At 32.7% G+C, this 23865-nt stretch overlaps 1 protein-coding gene across 1 annotated transcript in view; it reads left to right on the plus strand.

Annotated features, from left to right (window-relative positions):
- Window positions 1-23865, plus strand: part of LOC114329860 (uncharacterized) — a 222206-nt gene that overhangs the window by 177276 nt on the left and 21065 nt on the right. Inside the window, exons 5-6 of the mRNA XM_028279122.2 lie at window positions 14645-14775; window positions 17197-17371. Coding sequence (XP_028134923.2) covers window positions 14645-14775; window positions 17197-17371 — 306 coding nt within the window. The remainder of the gene's footprint in view (window positions 1-14644; window positions 14776-17196; window positions 17372-23865) is intronic.

Consider the following 23865-nt stretch of genomic DNA (forward strand, 5'->3'; position numbering starts at 1 on the left):
AAAACAAAACATTTTTTTGTATTTTTTGGGTCATTTTAAGCAAAAAATATTCCTACAAGTTTTCTCGTAGAGTGTAAGTTTTCGAGATAACCGCGGTTAAACTTTCAAAAAATCGAAAAATTGCAAATTTTGAACCCGAATAACTTTTGATTAAAAAATAAAGTAGCAATTCTGCTTACCGCATTTAAAAGTTTAGGTCAAATTATATCGATTTTGATTATTTGCATTGCTAAAAATTAATTTTTTTATTGTTAAACAAAGCTATAAAAACATGGTGTTTCCCGTGCCTAATACATGCGTTTTAACGCATGCTACGTAGAAATTGCCTCGATTGCACTTGTAGCTACTCTACCTACTTGTTCGATTTTAAATGAGAAATCATTGAAAACATCACTCACGCACTAGGTGTTTATAGCTTTGTTTAACAATAAACTAATAAATTTTTAGCAATGCAAATAATCAAAACCGATATAATTTGACTTGAACTTTCAAATGCGGTAAGCAGAATTGTTATTTTAAATTTTTAATCAAAAGTTATTCGGGTTCAAAAATTACAACTTTTCGATTTTTTGAAAGTTTAACCCCGTTTATCTCGAAAACTATGCATCCTACGAAAAAACTTGTCGGACCATTTTTTATTTAGAATGACCCAAAAAATACAAAAAGATGTTTTGTTTTGCGAGAAATCGCTGTTATGTAATTCCTCAAGTTCTTTGTTTATAACAATCTTATCGACATCCGGATCAACTGTTACCCAAAAAATTCGTATTCTAAGGGTCAAAATATATAAAAAAAAACTTGGGTAAGTCCATCTGAATTAAGGAGGCCGTTGTACCCCCCCCCCTGGCGACAGGACTAAGACGAAAAGGACATAAACATAAAAGTGCGAAAGGCTCTACCATGCCTCTACACAAGTGGGTTTAAACATCAACCACTTAAAAACATAAGTGATGACAAACCTCGTTCTGAGTGAGAACAAAAACATAGCTGGAACAAGTATACAACAAACATCAGCATACAAATATCTGGAACACGAAATTCGTTTAAGTAGAGACAACCAGACCAATGAATTAATACGTAGAATAGGGTTGACTTAAGCTGCTAAGGGAAGCTAAGAGACGTTTTCAAATCAGCTCTTCCCATCTGCTTAAAGAGAAAGGTCTTTGATCAATGTGTGCTGCCGGTTCTAACCTATGGTGCGGAAATTCTAACGCTCACTAAGACGTCCGCAAACAAAATTCGAACAGAACAGAGGGCAATGGAACGGTCCATGTTGGGATTAACCCTAAGAGACCGAATAACCAACACAGAATTGCCCCGTAGATCGGGAGTAACCTACGCAATCAAAAGATTATCGACCTTGAAATGGAAATCGGCAGGGCATGTCGTGCGAACGAAGAACGGCAGATGGACGAAACGTATTCTCGAGTGGAGACCCAGACAAATCGCCTTTCGAAGCAGAGGACCAACAAGATGGACAGATGACCTGAAGAGGATATGCCAAAGTTGGATGCAAGCGGTTCAGGACAAGAATTTGTGGGGTGAAATATGGGAGGCCTACGTTCAGTAGTGGACAAGTATAGGCTGAATGATAAAGGGACTTTCGGCCCTCGGAAATAATGTAATCTTTCAATCTGCGTTTAAATTTTTCAAAAATATTTATTAGTTTTTCAGGATTCAAAAAAAACTAATGCAAATTTTTAAAAGCAAATTTTTGCGCTTATGCTCTTCAAACAACTGTCGTTTGCTTGGAGGGGTCAGTGTCACGAGAAAACCCTAATTTTCCTGGACTATTAATATAGTTCGAGTTTTACAGATAGTTCAACACAGTCGCCGTAACAGTTTCTAATAAAAACATGGAAAACGTCAATTTACATATGGTTTTAGAGAATTTTAATTATTATTTCAATGGTTCATGGTCTGTTTAAAATCCAATTCAGGCAAATTAAATTTTATCGTTTACTTTGATAACGGTCTGTAATGATACACGGTGGTCAAACAATTTTAATTATCTTCGTAAACAAACTGGTAACACTCGTATAATATATTATGTTGATGCCGTAACTGTTTCATATTAAATCAGATACATCTTTGTGCTATTATCTACGCGAAGAAAGAAACAATGCAAAAATCGAGACAGGTTAATTAAGTAACCCACACATAAGACAATGCACGACAGATGAAATGAATAAGAGGTCGCCCATTAATCACGTGATGTTTTTTTGGCATTTTCTAACCTCCCCACCTACCACCCTGTGGGGTGGGGGGACTACCCCCCACCCCACACAAAATCGCGCGATCATCACACTTCACCACCGATGGTGATTTCGCGTTCGATTCGATTTTGTACGCGTTTGACGAAAAAATAAATACACGTGATATACTACTACACCCCTCACCCCTTGTGATATTTCGTGATATTTTATCGACCCCTCCTCCCACCCCACTTCCGAGCATCACGTGATTAATGCACAGCTCCTAATCAATTAACAATATGTAGAAATATAAGAATGACAGAAAAGACAGGATAGTTTTAATACACAAAAAAAATTAAAATAACTCAAAAAATTAAAGTATACGTAAACAATTAAAGTAATAATAATTGAAAAAAAAAACAAGAACACTGAAAGATACAAATGGGAAACTAGTCTTGAATACTAACGAAGAATTAAAGGGGTGGACAGAATACGTCAGTGAGTTGTTTAAAGACAATAGAACAGAACAGATAGAAGTAGAAGATTGTATGGTTTTAAAGTAACTAAAAGATGACATTGAAACTTTGGTTAGAAAACAGCGAAAATGGTAAAGCAGTAGGTCCAAACAAAATCCCAGTAGAAAGCTTAAAAGCCTAAATGATGGAACCTTAGGCTTTAAACAATATAGTAGACTTGTACAATATACAAAACCTTTTTTTACTTAAGCCTTTTGCGCTATCCCTAAAATAGTACATTCTTTCATGGTTTTTCCTGTAAATTTTAAAGAACCGCCTGGATTGACATAAAATTTGGCATACGCATAGCTAACATGTCAAAGAAAAAAAGTGATATGGTGCCGATGTGTGCTTTTACCCTGGGGGTGAGTTTCATCCCATCTCGGAGGTGAAAAAATATATGTCCAAGATAAGTCCCGAAATGGATAAACTGACTAATTTTAAGCAACTTTTGATCTATAGATTTTCATCAAATCAATATTCGAGTTATTTGCAAGTGAATATGTTCATTTTTCAACAAAATAACCACGGTTTTAGACGGTTTTTCGCAAATAACTCAAAACGTAAGCATTTTGTCGTAAAAAAATTTTGTTTTAATTTTTTACAGGCTATATTTTTGCTAAAAATGTTTTTTCGACAAAATACTTACTATTTGAGTTATTTGCGAAAAACCGTCTAAAATCGTGGTTATTTTGTTGAAAACATGAACATATTCACTGGCAAATAACTCGAAAAGTATTGACTTCTTCTACTAGGTATAGTGACCTAATATATTTTTTCACCACATTTTTACGTGCTATATTTTTAATCAGAATTTTTTTTCGACCAATTACTTACTTTTTGAGTTATTTGCAAAAAACCGTCTGAAAACGTGGTTATTTTGTAGAAAAATTAATGTATTCACTCGCAAATAACTCGAAAAGTATTAACTTGGTGAAAAAACTTTCTAGAACAAAAGTTGCTTAGAATTAGTCATTTTATCCATTTCCGGAGTTATTTCGAACATATATTTTTCACCCCCAAATGGGGGTGAAAGTCACCCCTAGGGCAAAAGCATACATCGACACAATATCACTTTTTTCTTTGACTTGTTAGCTATGTTTATGCCAAATTTCATGTCAATCCAAGCGGTTCTTTAAAATTTAGAGGTTTTGCAATATTTTACCTTTAAAGAACGTACTAAAATACAAACGCTAAAGACTACAGTGAATACAAAACAATATCATCAATAATACATGTTGGAATAAATAAAAAAAACTGGAATAAGGAATAGATGATAGTCAGTTTGGCTTCAGAAACCAACTAGGAACCAGAGAGGCGAAAAATTAGTCCAAATTCAAAAGACAAAAAACACAGACAAATGGGACTTAAGAAAAGAATAATAACAAACATTTCATAGAATCAAAGTGCACAAATTGTAATAGATAACGAACCTAGTTCAGCAACTGAAATCGGGAGCGGAGTTAGGCAGGGATGTATTATGTCTCCAGTACTACCTATTAAATGTATGCAGTGAATCCATTTTTGAAGAAGCACTAATATTTCAACGTGAAGGGATAATAATGAAAAACAACACAATAAATATCACGTTACACAATAAATATCACAAATAAAGTTGCAATGTCTGGGACATGTAATGAGGGGACAGCGATATGAAATGCCAAGGTTGATAATACAGGGAAAGATAAGAGAAGGAAGAAGTACATATAGGAAGAAGAAGAAAGTTCTGGTTGAAAATTTTAAGGGGACTGAATTGAAATTTTAGATTTTCAACCATCCTCCAAGTATGTTTTAACTTTATAAGGAATTTTTTCAATACATTTTTTTCAATAAAAACTGCCCTTTAGTATTGCTACTTCATAGTTTTTGACCATAGTTCTGAAGATTAAATTAGATTCTGGGAATTAAATATTTTACACACTTCAAAAATACTTTTCTTTTCCCATTCATTAGTTTATTTATTTATTATTATCAATATTATGGTTTGTTTTTGAGTAGGTATGATAGTTCTGTAAAATTAAAATGTGTGACCGCTCATATTTAAACATTTCCAAACTAGTAATTAGTTTGCTATAGTTTGCGGTCAAGATCAGTTTAGTTGATACCGGATGTCATGCTCTATGAAAATGATGAATACTTGATTTTACTCCATTTTGTTAAAATACCAGTGGCGGTACTGTATATTAACCCGTTAACGCCCAATTTTTATTTTCACATTTCAAAATTTTACTCGTACGTATATTAAAATAATTATGATTAATATTGTTCTTGACATGGAAATATTCATTAAATTGTTTTATATCTTTGCGACTTTGAATGTTGACCCGTTCTACAGATAAACAGTAAACATATCACTGGGCGTTAGTGCTATCATAATTGCAATATGTATGAATGAATTAAAAATGGGAATTACCATTTTTATTTGCATCTAATAAAATTTGTTTCATGACATTGAATAAAAGAATTTTACACACTGGTACAGTAAATTTTCCACAATATATTAGTGGTTTGGCTTTGCAAGTTTCTCCTGGTGATCGTCTCTTCTCTGCATGTTTTTCCATAAAGTGTGAAACTTTCCCATCAAATTTTAAGTACGTAAATCTCTATATGTTGATGTTGTCGATCTTCCTACGATACTTCTTGTACTAATAGTCAAGTTTAGGTAGAGAATTGCTACAGGTGGACGAAAATCTAACAAAGCAATAGGTATACTCGTTTTTAGACAAACCATGAAATCAAAATGAAAAAAGTGCTCTGCACTAGAGATTTGGAGCTCTGGAAAGTTGGAGCTAAGAGTTAGGTTGGTTAGGTGCTACGTTTTCTCGACTTTGTTTTATGGAATGGAAGCTTGGACTATGAATGCATCAATGAAAAAACTAGAATCATTTGAGCTGTGGGTGTACAGAAGAATTCTGAAAATATAGTGGACAGAACACGTCACAAACAAAGAGGTTCTGAAAAAGATGAATAAAGGAATGGAAATCTAAAAATCATCAAAACAAGAAAATTGAAATATCTGGAACATATCACACGTGGAGAGAGTTACTAACTTGCTCCAATTGATCATGCAGGGAAACATTCAAGGAAAAAGAAGCATACGGAGACGCAGAAAATCGTGGCTACGCAACCTGAGAGAATGGTACGGATGTACATCAAATAAACTTTTCAGAGCAGCCGTCTCTAAAGTCTGAATAGCTATGATGATTGCTGACCTCCGTCGCGGAGATTGTGCATAAAGAAGATATCAATCAGGCATGTGAATATTGGCCAATATCACTACTTAGCTCTAATCTTAGTGGCACATTTTCCAAAAAAATAAGTAGTGGTTGTTCCATGCTTATCCTCATATGATCTACGATCTTCTTTACCAATAGTTTTTGTATCTTGTATAGGACATTTAGCTAATCTATTTTCCCGCAAGGTTATTGCTGCTCGGTATTCACATTTTTAATTTTTATAAATGAAATGATAAATCTGTGCTGGTAAATAAATTATTATTAAACAATACCCAGTGGCTTGCAGATTCAGAAATGGAATCTAAAATATCTAGTAGGTACTCTTCTTGATCCAAATATTCGCGATCCGTGCTAGCGATTGTTTTGCCAGCATATAACTCAAAATTATAACAGTATCTACTTCTTCTTTTCAAGGAGTAAGAGTTTAAGAGGACCTGGTCAACAAGAGAGACTCAGGCATGTACAGGGTGTTCCTCCATATATTGGTCAACAAGTTAAATTGTGAGCTGGAATATTTTTTATCAGTTGTTCCCGGTTTAGAGGAAGTCACTTTGAATTAATATCAATATATTGATGGTATCTTTCCACATGTTACATCAATGATAATGCAAGGTACATACTGCAGCAACAATATTATAAGAGATAAGTTGTCTAAAGAGGATATTTCACTTTTACCGTGGCCAGCACAATCACCAGATCTTAATCCCATTGAGCTTGTATAAGATATGCTTCAGAGATTAATTGCTCTTCATCTGCAGAATTTTCACACTAGACAAGACATTCAAGATTTTCTTACACAAGAATGGATTCTATTGCCCCAAAACTAAATCATTAAGTTAATTTTAAGCATGCCAATACACTGCATTGGTGTATTGGCATCAATGCAGTGCCATGCCGTAATTAGTGGTGCTGGAGGAAACACGGATTATTAAATACATTTGTTGTTAAATTTTAATTTTTTTATTGATTTTTATGTTAAAAATTTTCATTAAATTAGGGCACTTCTTAACTTTTGTTTGATTATTTCCTCATAGAGGAATCATATTACAATGAAATTAAGATGATTTTTATAGCTGATTAATCAGGTATTATAACGGTATGTCACTTTTTAAAATCCTATAAAAATTTACGTATGAGAAAAAACGTTTGTGTTCCTTAGACATTTTTAATGTGTTTATTTATATTACGTGAATAATGAAATAAATTAATGATGAAGTTGGCCATTGAACTTCAATATGTGAGGTTTTAATCCTCAAATTCCAACCACGTGGGAAGATTCCTGTGTTGCCCTGGGTAATATCTAGGTATATTTGCAACATCATTGAGTATTTTTATTAATATGTAGTATAACACAACTGTAAACATTTAAAGGGTTTTTACCCAAAAGATTCTGGTGGCTCAGGCATGCTCTTTTTTGGTTTTTAATGACACTGATGATGGATTTCTTAATCCGAAAACGTTAGGTGATTTAATATAACCCTTATTTCGGGAATTTTAAATATACCTTTTACAAAGAATCTCGCATTTTTGTGATTTATGGTATACACATGTTACATGTACAGGAATTTTATTATCCTCGTGGATTTTTTAAATAAATTAATAGTTTTTAATATTAAAAAATTATTTTACATTTTAATTTTTCTAAATTATATTTTTAAGATCCGTCGCTGATCATTAACGCTATCCGTTTTGGTTATGAGTGTTTATTAAGCGATAGCTATCGCAGTCTTCTGTCACGGTATCTGAGCAATTGTTCATAAAGTTCTCTTCTTCTATTTCTCCTTTTATTCTTGTAGTTATAACGCGGAAGTCGATTAAGCGTAATTAATGTGCTTCAAACGAATTAAAAATTCACTTTATGTGTACACGCTGAGAAAAAAAATCATCCGACAACCATGTACTATGTACTGTGAATGAGGTTTCATAAAATAAGACGAGTTAAATTCTATTCCCAGCGGCAATAACGTGTGTAACATATTACAGTAAATGTTTTGTTATAATAAATAAAATTAATAAAAAAAAAATAACTAAAACTCTCGATTGTTAATCTGTCCAATGGTGTCAGGGAGAGATGGTCACGGTATTTAGAGGATGATGGCCAATAGTTTACTCCATTCCTTTTTTAGTTTTCTGATTTTCTTCTCTTCTCTTTTTCTAGCCACATTTAAAACGTATGTTGTCAAATTCGGTACAGTTTTCATAAACCCAAAATGAAAAAATGGCACATTGTAACCAGTCCTCAATACCTTGTGAAGCGTAATAATTTTCCCACATACCTCACAATTGCCTTATTTGTTTTTGATGCAGAGTATTGGTTTCTTTTTCTTTCGAACAGCTTGTCACTTTCTAGCTACCTTAATTTTTAGAGTCTTATTCTCTTTTGTTGCTTTTAATTTTTATCTTTACTTCTTTGGGTTTTTTTCTTGTTCTTTGGCTTTTCTTAACACTATATGCCACTGGGCAGTTAAAAGAATGCCCACGTGCTTTGCCCTTTTTCTAGTTTCAATAGCTATATGATTACAGTCGCCAACATTTTGACGCTAACATTTTTCAATGTTTACTTGGACTAGTTATTTAAAAAGGTACTTGAGAGACAGGAATATGGAATAAAAATGAACGGGAAACTACTTAATATGTTTAGATACGCAGGCGATACAGTAATTGTGTCAGATAATATTGAAGGCCTCCAAATTCTGCTTGATCGTATTCACGAGGTTAGGAGAGGAAATGGGCATTAAAATAAACACAAACAAAATCAAATTTTTAGTTTTTAGTCGTGATCCACACCCAAATACAGAGCTTCAATTAAACGGAGTATAAGTTGAGAAAGTTCACAAAATGTCGTATTTGGGAACTGTGATAACAGACTAGCTAGATCCAGACATAGAAATAAAACGTAGAATAGCAATGACTTAAACTACTTTTATGAAAATGAAGTATTTTCTTTGCAATAATGGTCTAAGTTTAGAACTAAGACAAAGAATGGTTAAGTGCTATGTTTGGCCTGTACTTATGCATGGTGAAGAAGTGTGGACGCTCAAAGTATCGATCATGAACAGAATTGAAGCAACGGAAAGGTGGATTCATAGACGGATGCTGAAGATACCTTGGACAGCAAGAAAAACTAATGAATAAGTACTAAGGAGGGTCAATAAAGATAGAGAACTGCTAAAGACTGTTAAACAAAAGAAAATGTCTTATCTGGGACATTTAGTGAGGGGAAATCGATAAAATCGATATAAAATATTACAACTGGTCCTTAAAGGCAAAATAAAGGGCCGTAGAAGTGTAGGAAGAAAACAAGTTTCTTGGTTAAAAAACATTCGAGAATGAACTCAAATATCAAATGCAGGACAATTATTCCATATTTCGAGAAGCCTTCGCAATGGTGATCGCCAACGTTGGATAATTCTGACATAGCACGTGAAGAAGATGGTGATTACAGGGGAAATACGTTACTACAAGTACATCGACACTAATAATAAATAAAGAATGGAACACCAACCAGCAGATAAGGGCGTGCATCGGAAAATCTAGATCCACCTTTAACCGGATGAGCCACAACCTCTCTCTTGGTATGAAAGTAAGAATTCTGCGATGATATGTTTTCTCTGTTCTGTTTTGTGGTATTGAATCGTGGACCTTAAACGAAGATATGTGCAAAAGATTGGAAGCTGCGGCTATACCGGAGAATACTTAAAATCCTGTGATTGTCTCAAAAACAGAACATGGAAATGAAAGGTTAATGATAGAGCAAACCCAAATAGAAAAAGTAAAGACGTACAAATATCTGGGAACCTGGGTTGATGACAAAAATGACCAAAGCAAAGAAATTAAAGTCAGAATTGAAACTGCAAGGCAAGCATTTATAAAAATGAAGACACTGCTTACAAACAAAGACCTTCAGTTGCCTCTCAGATTGATGGTCTAAGATGCTACATATTTTCTATATTACTATACGGAATGGAAGCTTGGACATTGAAGAGACAACACATAAGAAACATACAGTCCCTGCTCAATTTATTAGACTCACTCCAGAAATATCAGAAAAGTGTGCAATGACTCGACTTTTTTCAACTTTGGTTTTTTAGCTAAATTAGTGATTGGTGATCAATTTTCGTAACATTTGCAGTGGTGAGTGTTAATACTGCTCTATTTTAATGTTAGTTTTTAATTTGTTTAATTTATTTTAAGATATTAATAGAAATATGTTAATTTCTAAAAGATCAATATCTTGGATTGGAATTTTTTCATATGGGTGATTGTAAAGATCTTTCTGTTGAGCAAATCTCTTCTGTAACTGCTCTATTAGACAATATCACATGTTGTCAAAGAGAAATAGCAAAAAATGTGGTGTATCTTAATCATTAGTTAGAAGGTTGAGTCAAAAACCTAAAGAGAAACATCCTGTTACATCGATTTGGAGGGGTTGGTATGGCAGAAAGATTTCGGTCACCTCCAGAGGGCAACGAATTTTAAAGAATTCAATTGTAAAATACAGAAGAGTCATCCATAGCGATATAAGAAATAAATTGGAAAAAGCTGAGTGTTCAATATCGGAGTCCACTGTACGCCGAAATCTGTACAGTATGGGATTCAAACATCAGAGGCCAGATAAGGAACCAACTAAACAGTCGACTATCACCATAAATGCTCAAAAAACGCTTAGTTTTGTCAATTTGCATAAAAACTCTCTAGTCATATAATATTTATGCAAACTGGCCGAAACTAAACGTTTTTTGAACATCTGTGGTGATGGTTTTGGTTCCTTAACTAGCCTATGCCATTTTAATCCGATACTGTAGCAATTTCGGCGTACAGTGGACTCCGATACTAAATACTCAGCTTCTTCCAATTTATTCCTTATATCGCTATGGATGACTCTTCTGTATTTTACAACTGAATTCTTTAAAATTCATTGCCCTCTGGAGGTGACTGAAATCTTTCGGGAATATCGACCATTTCAAATTGATGTATTAGGTTGTTTTTCTTTAGGTTTTTGACCCAACCTTTGAACTGACGAGTAAGATCCATCACATTTTTGTGCTATTTCTCTTTGACAACATGGGATATTTTCTAATAGAGCAGTAACAGAAGAGATTTGCTCAAGAGAAAAATCTGTACAATCACCCATATGAAAAAATTTTAATCGAAGATATTCATCTTTTAGAAATTAACATATTTCTATTAATATCTTGAAATAAATTAAACAAATTAAAAACTAACATTAAGATAGAGCAATATTAACACTCACCACGGCAAATTTTACAAAAAATTTATCACCAATCACTAATTTAACTAAAAAACTAAAGTTGAAAAAAGTCGAGTCATTGCACACTTTTACCCCATTCTATTGCCTTCTGTCAATTTTTCACAATTCAATCAAAAGTTTCACAATTTTTAAATTAATTATGTAGCATGATTCATAAGTAATTGCTATTTAACCCATTCAGCAGTTCTGTATGACTTTGAACATACTTTTAAGGTGCTTCAAATTAAAAAAAACTGATATTTCTAGACTAAGTTTTCACTCTAATGGCATATAGCATATCCCACCAGAATGAAAACAATGGGAACCTTCTCTGGTTACACCTCCGAGGCTTCTACAATACGGAACCTGGACTGGAATATGGTTCGGCTGTATTTTCGTTTTGCAACGAAATTGAAAGTGGTTATTCATTTTTGATTTACATTTACTCTGTGTGGAGTATGAAGGGAACCAGTCTCGTTGGAACTTTACCGCGCTGAGCAGATGGGACGTGAATTGTAAATTGTAGAATTCCCTCATCTTCCTTAGTCTCAGCATCCGTATGGCTTGCAAATTGTAGAAGCCTCGGAGGTGTAACCAGAGAAGGTTCCCATTGTTTTCATTCTGGTGGGATATGCTATATGCCATTAGAGTGAAAACTTAGTCTTTTGCTAGCAGTTGCCGCTAGGGCATCTATGCCATTTCGTTCGTTGCAATTCGGGACTGCACGCTGGGGTTTGTTTTAGTTGGATCAGGGAGAGCAGCATATGTGCCTCCTGATGAGAGACTAATAAGTTTCGAAACCGGTAGAGGTGCTTGCAGCACTCTCTGATTGGACTGGAATATGGTTCGGCTGTATTTTCGTTTTGCAACGAAATTGAAAGTGGTTATTCATTTTTGATATTTCTAGGGTGAGTCTAATAAATTGAGCAGGGACTGTAGAAGCGTTTGAAATGTGGTGTTACAGAAGAATATTGAAAATTCAGTGGGTTCAAAGGATTACCAATGTTGAAGTGCTACGATGTTTAAATAAGGAGTTAGAAATTAGGAACAGTATAAAAACTAGAAAACTGGAATATTTGGGTCACATTACCAGAGGAGAAAAATATGAGTTGCTGAGAATTATTATGCAAGGAAGTATCCAAGGAAGAAGAAGCATAGGAAGAAGACGCATCTCCTGGCTGAGGAACCTTAGAGAATGGTGTAACTGTAGTTCATTACAACTATTCAGAGCAGCAGCCAACAAAGTGACCATAGCCATTATGATATCCAACCTCCGATAGAAGAGGGAACTTTAAGAAGAAGGAATGACCGAACCACAAATGACAAGGTTCTGATAAGAATGAAGAAGATATATGTGAATGACCTGAGAAGGAGTGACCACCATCCAACCTCGAAAGTTCCAATACCTCGGATACATAATGAGGAATGAATCCAGATATGCTCTCACACATACTATCCTGCAAGGAAAAATATTTGGGAAGCGAGGTCCAGGAAGAAGAAGAACATCCTGGTTAAAGGGCCCCAGAAACTGGTTCAACACAACATCTGTGCAGCTTTTCCGCGTTGCTGCAGATAAGATAAAGATTGTATTATGATCATCAACATTCATCACGGATAGGCATCACGAAGATAGCATCATGATTTTTTCATAAATAATTGTTCAATCATGATTAAATATGATCGGATTTGTGATGTTCTTAAAGATCAATCACACGTAACAAAACAAAAAAACTTTGTTTAATTTCTTAAACATATTTTGGAGAGTTTTTGATCTGGATGCCGAATTTTCAAATAAATTAGTTTAAATCTTGCAAAAGAATAAATAAAGTTGTTCTGAAGCTATTTTCTTGTGGCATTTGCAATTAACTATTTTTAATGGGAAATAAGCCACAATTTTACCAAAATAATGATTATATTAACGTTTCGACGCCCAAGTCGGGTGTCGTTGTCAAAATATAAAAATATTAATGAATTAAACAAAAATGTTGTTGCTTAGTAACAAAAATTCTTCTAATTTATTTAATCTGACTCATTTATATCGGCAATTCAGACATATATTATACATTTTAAAGTAAAAGACTTTAAAATGATATTGCCAATATTTATGAGTTGCGTTCCTGGGACGACTTTGCTGAAATCAACCCCAACTCAAGAATATCCGTCACAAAAAAATCATGACATGTGATCGGTCTTTAAAAAGACAACCACATGCAATGGTGACAGTACAATTCTCGCGCTAGAGATTCCACAGTAAATCACGAGGGAAAAAAATATACGTAGAATTTCAACCTGAATACAGGGTGTAACAAAAATACATGTCATAAATTAAATCACATATTCTGGGGCCAAAATTAGTTCGATTGAACCCAACTTACCTTAGTACAACTGTGCACATAAAAAAGATATAGCCCCTTGAAGTTACAAAATAAAAATCGATTTTTTCCAATATAGTGAAAACTATGTATTAGAGATTTTTTATTGAAAATGGACATGTGGCATTCTTATGGCAGGAACATCTTAAAAAAATAAAAGTGAAATTTGTGCAATCCATAAAAATTTTATGGGGGTTTTGTTCCTTTAAACCCCCCAAATATTTGTGTACGTTCCAATTAAATTATTATTGTGGTAAAATTAGTTAAACATAATGTCATTAAAACTTTTTTTCTTTGTAATTTTTCGATAAGTCTGTTTTTATCGAGATATTTTGAACATTTTTAAAATCTAACACAAATTTTTACATGGTAAGTAAGATTATAGCGACCTGGTAATAAAAATTTATTGTGAATTTACATTTTTTAGGTATATTTTGAAACATATTAATATCTCGATAAAAAATCGTTTATGGAAAAAATACTAACAGGCAAAAAAGTTTTAAAAACATTGTGTTTAACTAATGGTATCACAATAATAATTTATTTGGAACGGACACAGACATTTGGAGCATTTAAGGGAACAAAACCCCCATAAAATTTTTATGTAAACATATTAAAAAAGCCGCATCTCGATAAAACTGGCTTATCGAAAAAATACTAAGAGTCAAAAAAGTTTTCAAAACATTGTGTTTAACTAATGGTACCACAGTAATAATTTAATTGGAACGTATACAAAGGTTTGGGGGGTTTAAGGGAACAAAACCCCCACAAAATGTTTATAGGTTGCACAAATTTTAGATCACAAAGATGATCCTGCCATAAGAATTCCACATGCCCATTTTCAATAAAAAATCTATAATAGTTTTCAATATATTGGAAAAAATCTATTTTTATTTTGTAACTTCAAAGGGCTGTAACTTTTTTTATGTGCACATTTTTTGTACTAAGGTAAGTTAGGTTCAATCGAACTATTTTTGGTCCCAGAACAATATGATTTAATTTGTGACCTCCATTTTTGTTACACCCTGTATATTATCAATTTTTTTTTATTTTGTAAAAGAACCTTTATTTTCAGGTATTCAACCACTATGTGCTGTATCGGAAGCTAAATACATGACTGATGATGGTTGGATAGACATACGAAATCAAATTGATTCAGATGTCCCATTTAGATTATTTAAAGATGAGGGCCATTCTTTTCTGCAGGTGAGTAAAATACTTCTTTAAAATCAGAGTGCAGATCGTTTTAAAATCACGTAAGTATATTATAATGTCATTTTAAGAAAAAAATTGATACAAGTGTATCCATATAACTTATAAAGAAAAATTCATATTGATGACGTTTTTCAGAATTTCAAATAAGAAATGAAAAACAAGATAGATCTGATCTAAGATTTTATTACTGGCATAACTGAAGGTGAATGAAATAACTCACTTTCATTGCTACATTTTCTGTGATTTTAAGTTTTTTTCATTATAAATATGCAATTGAAGGAATACGAATACATACATACTCTTGATCTTTTTCCCCTTTAGGAAAACAGGATTAAATGAATTATTAACGTTCATTATAGATTTTAGATTCAATCAAAGCTCTAGAGTTGTTATAAAATTCTTCTTCATCTACTTACTTCTGCTTTGATAAGCATACGCCTGTTTTAATGGTTGGCTTTAGCCTCCATGTAATACTTGGTAATTTCTGACCAATTTTTGAAGTTATACTTCTTTAGGCGCGATTGAGATTGAGGGTGAATTTATATTAATCTGCGTGCATGCGCACACCGACAGTATGGTATTAGTCGTTATACGGGCTCTGATTGGGTGTTGAAATGATCTGTCAATAATAAATAATTGTTCAATATGAAGGTAAACAAATGTATAATATATTAGTTTTATTGTTGTGAGGACAGAAACAAAAAAATTTATAATTGTAGTGACTTTAAATAGTTTTTAAAGCAACAGGTACGTAATAATTGTAAATGTATCATAGGTAGCTAACTATTTGAACCAACCAAAATACATAGTATGTAATACTTGTATTTACATAATTTGATAACCATCAAAATTTCTATCAATATTCACCTAATATATTGTTTTCTTACTCTATGTTTTGTATGTTTCTTACTCTTTGTATTTTTTCAATTCTAAATCATTTCAATTCAAAATCAAAATAATTTGATTTAATTTAAAAATGTAAAAAGTTTAATCCGTTTAGTTAGTCGATCTTCGCACATAATGACACATTGTCTCCGTGGCGAAGCGTTTAATGCGAATGAACCCCAATACAACGCCAATACCAACCGCGCTGATAAGTTGGTTCGAATCCCAATAAAAAACTTATTTTTTTATTTTTTTTTATACATTTTATAATTGTAAGTATATTTATTATATAATTTTATTTTCAGAAAATACGTATTTATTAAAAAATTTTCCGAAAATTAATGTTCAGAAATCATTTGTGGCATTTTTAATGTGTTTGTGTGTGTTTTATTCTTTTATTATTTTAATTTTTGGCACTGTTTTAATAAAAATGTTTGAGAAGTAGTAAGTATAAATTAGTTTAATATTTAAATAAAATATAAATAAAAAGTACATTAATTTCGTTTATAATCATATAATCATATGATAGAAGTATAACTTCTTACGTGCGTACAAAGTACACACACATTCTTTTTTTTTAGTACATCACTTATCCTTCATACCTTACCCGATTGGTTACTTTCTATTCTCACAGATCTTCTTTCTGTATATTTTTCTGGCATTATTTATATAATATGTTTATTCCATTCATTTGTATTCTATATTATATATAGTATTCAATATATTCCAACAAGATTCCAATTTATAAATTCCATCCCTGAAGGGAGGATGAAGAATCTTTAAGAGCTGCACATTACGCTTCCACATCTGTTATGTCCTCATCATTTGATGAATTTTTTAAGATATTGAAACAGATGGAAGTCGCTAGGGGCCAAATTTGATTAATACGGTATTGTAATGTTCTCGTAATCTTCCCGGAAAGTATTCGCTGACATCGACTTCAAGTCTTTATAATTTTACGATTTAAGAATGTAAATTGAATTATACATAAACCATTGTTTGGTTTTTTGGCTATAGTATTCAATATATTCCAACGAGATTCCAATTTATAAATTCCATCCCTGAAGGGAGGATGAAGAATCTTTAAGAGCTGCACATTACGCTTCCACATCTGTTATGACCTCATCATTTGATGCATTTTTTAAGATATTGAAACAGATGGAAATCGCTAGGGGCCAAATTTGATTAATACGGTATTGTAATGTTCTCGTAATCTTCCCGGAAAGTATTCGCTGACATCGGCTTCAAGCTTTTATAATTTTACGATTTAAGAATGTAAATTGAATTATACATAAACCATTGTTTGGTTTTGTGGCTGTCTTGAAAGTACATGAGTTCATGATGATGGACTGATAAGTTCGAAAACGTTCGTTCTAAACAAATGTATGTAATCCATTTGGATTTTTATGGTTTTTAATTAAATTGTACCTACGACTTAGGAGTTTTTTACTTCGATATAGTTTTTATATATAAATATATAAGAAACTTCCATGAACAATGTATGTTATCATGTCTATGTAATTTCAGTGGTCTGGATACGGCGAAATGCGTAACAAGTTGTCTGGTAGATTGGTTATGGTTCACCTTATGTGTAGAGAAGTCGCAGATTCAGAGTCTACGGATTTTCCGAGAATTCAAATGTTGTTTTCGCCATGTGTAGCATTTAGAGTAGTCGGAACTCCGATTAAGCCACTTGTCAGTAGTAAGTATACTTTTTGTTACTACAGAGTGTCTTCTAATAATCTAAGTATATATTTTATACAATACTCCAAGAAATTAACGCACCTCCTTAAAAATGGGCCATTTTTGATGCGTTTTATTTCCTAAACCTGTTGTCCGATTTAAGTAATTTTTATATGTTATAGCCCTATTCTTTAACAATATCGCTGTAATAATATTGTTGCTAGACAGGTAAATTATCATTGTATACCGGGTGTACCAACCAAACTGTGTTTTTCTCAAAGTTCACCACACGCTATGGAATATTCCAGCATTTATAAAATACTTTTATAAATTTTTTATTTATAAAAAATTAAAACCCAACTATAGCTTCAGATTTTATTAACATTCTGTTTTTTGATTCAATCGTTTATATTAGATAATAAAAAAGTTAGATACTTTAACAACTAGCCATGTTTTTCATCAATACAGGGAATGCGACCAACTTTGCGACAAACGGGTAGTATGATCCGTATGCGCGCCAATGGAGAATATAAAATTCTTAGTTGTATGTTAAAAAATGCACAATAACTACCTCTTAAAACCTACCAAATTTCATTTGCATATCTCAATGGGTTTTAGAGCAATAAATAAATCGTCAGTTTGTAAGAAAAAATTCAACATCCCGTATCTCGGAAACGAATAATTTGTGGACATATGTTTATAAAGCAAACTGTCACTTCTTTTTCATGTAGAATTGCCCCTTAAAGTTTTTCGCAGTTATTTAAAAACACCATGTATTGATGAAGAACATGGCTAGTTGTTAAAGTACCTAACTTTTTTATTATCCAACATAAGCAATGAATAAAAAACAGAATGTTGAGAAAATATGAGGTTATTGTTCGGTTTTAATTTCAGTATTTTATAAATGCTAGAATATTCCACAGGGTGATGCGAACTTTGAGAAAAAATCACAATATACAATGAAAATTTACCTGTTACAACCTGTAGCGACAATATTATTACAGCTATATTGTTAAAGAATAAGGCAATATATATATATATATATATATATATATATATATATATATATATATAACAAAACAAAACTATAATCTATATATATATATATATATTGTTATATTTCTATTTGATATGAAAATTAAATTTTGATAATTATAAACAAAATTCAATTTAATATAAAATATTTTCAATTTTCTCAACCACGGGCATATAAATTTAAAACAACCTGTATACAACAAATTGTTATATTTAATTTTAAGAAGTGATTAGAATAAGCGTACGAAACTCGGAACAATGTGCTTAGATAAACAAAGTGAATGACGCGTACCATTATCGTTCTTCTCGGAAGGTCGATCATTAGCCTATGCTAAATAAAACTCAGTGAAATAGATGATAGTTCATTATCGTTTTTCGCGGAAGGTTTCGATCATTAGCCTATGCTAAATAAGACTCATTTGAAAGAGAGAATAGGTCATTAAAATTTGTAAATAGTTAGAAAGTATTTTAGAATGGGAATTAAATATTTTCTTTTGAAATCCATTAAGCATATTTAGAAAGATTAAAAATTGGTTTTGAGGAATATTACGAATGAGAGTTGGTGGTGGAAGATTGATTTGTGAATCTGGAAGGGATATTTAGAAAGTAGGGGAATGGATGACAAAGTGAGATCATAATGTTTTGAGCTGTGGAGAAGTGAAGTCGAGTAGTAGACGGTAGTGTACGGAGAGTGAGAAAGCCGGTAGTTCCGTGAGTGTGGAGTATCTATCGTGGAACGAGAAGTAGGCCAGGTCGAGAGTAAAAGAACCTCCTTGAGCCAAGAGTGTCCCGGTAGCTGATAGCAGTTTCGAAAAAGGTAGAACACAGCATCACGACCGAAGCAGGAACGAGAGCTATTCGAGCTAGTTTTTCAAAGGAGTACATTACTGGAAGCCAGGACGAGATTTGATCGCAGCCAAGGATAGCAGGAACGGGTTTTGTGTGAGGACATTTTCAGTTCACCAGGAAAAGGTCAGTCTCATTTGTTTGGACATGAATGTATGGGTTTTTCGTATTAAATTCCACATAAAAAATTGAATAACATAATCAATTATATCAGAAAAGCTTCATCAAACTTGAATAGAGTTGTTCCTAATAACTCCTAATAGTTAAATGTTAATAAAAACTTTCAATTGAAAACCAAAAGGAAATAAGATTCCCATTTGTAAATGTTATGTTTAAGAATAATAAGAAATAGCAAATATTAAGCATTGATTGCCTTTTAAATAAAATAAAAAATATTTTGATTATAATTGTAACCCATATGTGTATTTTTTTTACTCTTTTCTTTTCTATCCCGATTAGGAACCATTAAGAAATATTTAGAAGCCACGAAAGTAAGTAATTAATTTATAATTCGCCCTGAGATTGAAAACATATTGATATGTGATCTGGTTAATTAATTAGATTAGTATTAATACATTGATTAAATTAAGTGACATATAAGAATATTATCTCATATCAAAAATCAAGATCACAACAACTGGCGCCCAACGTGGGGCATTGTAAAGTATTTCTAGTGGCAAATTTGAAGGATAGAAAGAGTAAAGCCGGTATTTGAAAATTTATATGCCTGTGGTAAAAAGTGAGATACTTACATGTGATAACATAAAATTTTAGATCTCTTTAGGTACAAATTTTACATAGCTGATTTAATATTTTATTTTTACGATATTTGCATTTGATATATTTATTGACAATTTATAATATTTGGGTGAGAAAAAGTCGTCTTGGTAACATACTAGTAAAATTTCATATTTGGCGGGGACAGTACTTCTTGAAAACAAATGTCTGTGACAACAAGCCAAAGCAAGGACAACAAAAAACAAAAAGAATATTCAGACCAAGAAGATATTTTAGACACGACAATCATGGCATCAGAACAGCAAGAATTATCAGGAATAGATAAACTATTACAACTTATGCAACTCCAGTCACAAAAAATGGATGAAACACAACAAAAACTGGATGACAATCAAAGAGAAACAAAACAAGCAATAGATGAAACAAAAAGAATAATGCAAGAAAATCAGAAGGAAACAAAACAAGCAATAGAAGAGAACAACAAGAAAATGGAGGAACGCATAGGAAAGTATGAAAAGGAAGTAAAAGGATGTTTGACAACAATGAAAAACGAGATGAAAGAACAAGAAATGAAAATTCAAAATAAAATAAAGGAGATAACGAATTGCCAGAAAAAAGAAATGGAAAGTTTGGAAAACAAGTTGCAAAACGCTATTCAAGCAGACATAGAAGAAGTGGAAAGAAAGATTGCGGAAATCAATACTCAACAAAATGTCGGAGAAAGAAGAGAAATGGTTATACATAGCACAGATGACGTGAAGATAAGGTTTGGCGGGGATGTAAGAAGATTACACCCAGTGCCGTTCATAAATAGCCTGAAAAAGAAAATACAGCACATCGGAAATTTCGAAACAGCAAAAGAAACTATCAGAAACCATCTCAAAAATGAAGCAAGCCTATGGTTCGATTGCAAAGAAGAAGAATTTGACAGTTGGCAAGAATTTGAACAAAAATTTTTGAATTATTTCTGGGGAAAAGTCCAACAATTGGAAATTAACAAGGAATTGCAAAATGGGAAATACAATGATAGGATGGGTATATCAGAAAGGACATATGCATTACAAATTTACTATAACGCAAAACATTTACAATATAATTACTCATCGGAACAATTAGTCGAACTGATTGCAAGACATTTCGAAGAAACGCTGGAAGACCATATCACATTGCAAAACTACAAAGACATAGATAGTTTATGCCAATTCCTACAAATAAGAGAATTGCGTTTAAGAGAAAGAAAATCAAGAAGGTCGCGAGAAGATTACAGGCCCCGAGAAACACAGGAGTACAGAGATAGAAATGAAAATAGGAGGGACGATACAAGACGAGATTTTAATCCCAGAAGGGAAAACGAAAATAGAGACAACGGAAGAGGAAATTATGAACAAAGAAATAGGCAATGGAATGAGGACAGAAATCGAGAATACCAGAATAGAAACACCACACGCTCAAATCAAGAAAACAGAAATAATGGTAGACAAAATGAACAGGGATATCGAGAAAACCGAAACAGATCCGACAGACCAAGAGAAAATAGAAGAGAAGTAAATAATACCCAGACAGATGAATATGACGGAGAGAGACATTATGACGAAAATATAAACAACGATGAGCAACCGGCGTTTTTTCACGACGGCGCTCACTAAAAACCAAAAATCAAACAGGAATTTTTTGTAACCCCAAGGAGTTTATTAAATTGGCAAGAAACAACGAAAAGAAAAATGGAGTTAATTTAAAATTTGTGGATGGATTTATCAACGAGAAACCAATTAAAATTATGATAGACACTGGATCTGAAATAACATTGGTCAACAGAAAACTAATAGAAGAAGTTAACTTAACAAATTTAATTTACAAAATACCTAGGGTAAATTTAGTGGGCGCAAACAAACGGACATTGGCAACTATAAATGAAGGCATACGAGTAATGGTACGACTGGGTAAGAAGATGTATGCACTACAATGTGTAATAATGCCAAACATGTCACATGACATGATAGTAGGAGTTGACGAATTGGCAGAAAAACATGTAGTGATAGATTTTAAAAATAATACGATGAATCTAACAGAAGAAAAAGAAGAAGAACAGGACAAGGAACAGGAGAAACAAAATACGGACGAATCAGGTAAAGAACAAACAGTGGAAATGAATTTGGCAACGAAGCAAGGACAAAGAAGAAAAGGGAGAAAAAGTCAGAAAAAGACAAAAGAAAATGAAACCTGTGGCTCCTCAAAAGAAGAGTTGAGCCCAGAAGAAGAAAATTTGAGAGTATCAGAAACAAAGGAAACCTGGGATTCCTCAAAAGAAGAGACGAGCTCAGGAGAAGAAGAAATAAAGCAAAAAAATGAAAGCGAAAAAGATATGATCGAAACAGTGGCATTTGAAGAGGAGGCATATGAAAACGTGGATGCAGAATACACGGTAAAAGTATGTGAAAAATCTGAGGAAAAAGACAGAAGATTAATATGGGAAAAAGGGAAAGACAACATAATAGCCGACACTCTAACACAGGATGAGGACACTGAAAATAAGGAAACAATTACTCTACAGGTGGGACTAATTAGAGTAATACAAGAAGAAGGGGTATAAGACGTAGATTAAAGTAAGGAAATATACAGGGAGTTGGTTTTGCCTCGAGAAAATTTATTTAAAAATGCAGATAAATTTTATCGAATACAAGGCGGGAATTTGTTATATTTCTATTTGATATGAAAATTAAATTTTGATAATTATAAACAAAATTCAATTTAATATAAAATATTTTCAATTTTCTCAACCACGGGCATATAAATTTAAAACAACCTGTATACAACAAATTGTTATATTTAATTTTAAGAAGTGATTAGAATAAGCGTACGAAACTCGGAACAATGTGCTTAGATAAACAAAGTGAATGACGCGTACCATTATCGTTCTTCTCGGAAGGTCGATCATTAGCCTATGCTAAATAAAACTCAGTGAAATAGATGATAGTTCATTATCGTTTTTCGCGGAAGGTTTCGATCATTAGCCTATGCTAAATAAGACTCATTTGAAAGAGAGAATAGGTCATTAAAATTTGTAAATAGTTAGAAAGTATTTTAGAATGGGAATTAAATATTTTCTTTTGAAATCCATTAAGCATATTTAGAAAGATTAAAAATTGGTTTTGAGGAATATTACGAATGAGAGTTGGTGGTGGAAGATTGATTTGTGAATCTGGAAGGGATATTTAGAAAGTAGGGGAATGGATGACAAAGTGAGATCAGAATGTTTTGAGCTGTGGAGAAGTGAAGTCGAGTAGTAGACGGTAGTGTACGGAGAGTGAGAAAGCCGGTAGTTCCGTGAGTGTGGAGTATCTATCGTGGAACGAGAAGTAGGCCAGGTCGAGAGTAAAAGAACCTCCTTGAGCCAAGAGTGTCCCGGTAGCTGATAGCAGTTTCGAAAAAGGTAGAACACAGCATCACGACCGAAGCAGGAACGAGAGCTATTCGAGCTAGTTTTTCAAAGGAGTACATTACTGGAAGCCAGGACGAGGTTTGATCGCAGCCAAGGATAGCAGGAACGGGTTTTGTGTGAGGACATTTTCAGTTCACCAGGAAAAGGTCAGTCTCATTTGTTTGGACATGAATGTATGGGTTTTTCGTATTAAATTCCACATAAAAAATTGAATAACATAATCAATTATATCAGAAAAGCTTCATCAAACTTGAATAGAGTTGTTCCTAATAACTCCTAATAGTTAAATGTTAATAAAAACTTTCAATTGAAAACCAAAAGGAAATAAGATTCCCATTTGTAAATGTTATGTTTAAGAATAATAAGAAATAGCAAATATTAAGCATTGATTGCCTTTTAAATAAAATAAAAAATATTTTGATTATAATTGTAACCCATATGTGTATTTTTTTTAC

Source organism: Diabrotica virgifera, chromosome 5 (genome assembly GCF_917563875.1).
Source record: "Diabrotica virgifera virgifera chromosome 5, PGI_DIABVI_V3a".
NCBI lineage: Eukaryota > Metazoa > Arthropoda > Insecta > Coleoptera > Chrysomelidae > Diabrotica > Diabrotica virgifera.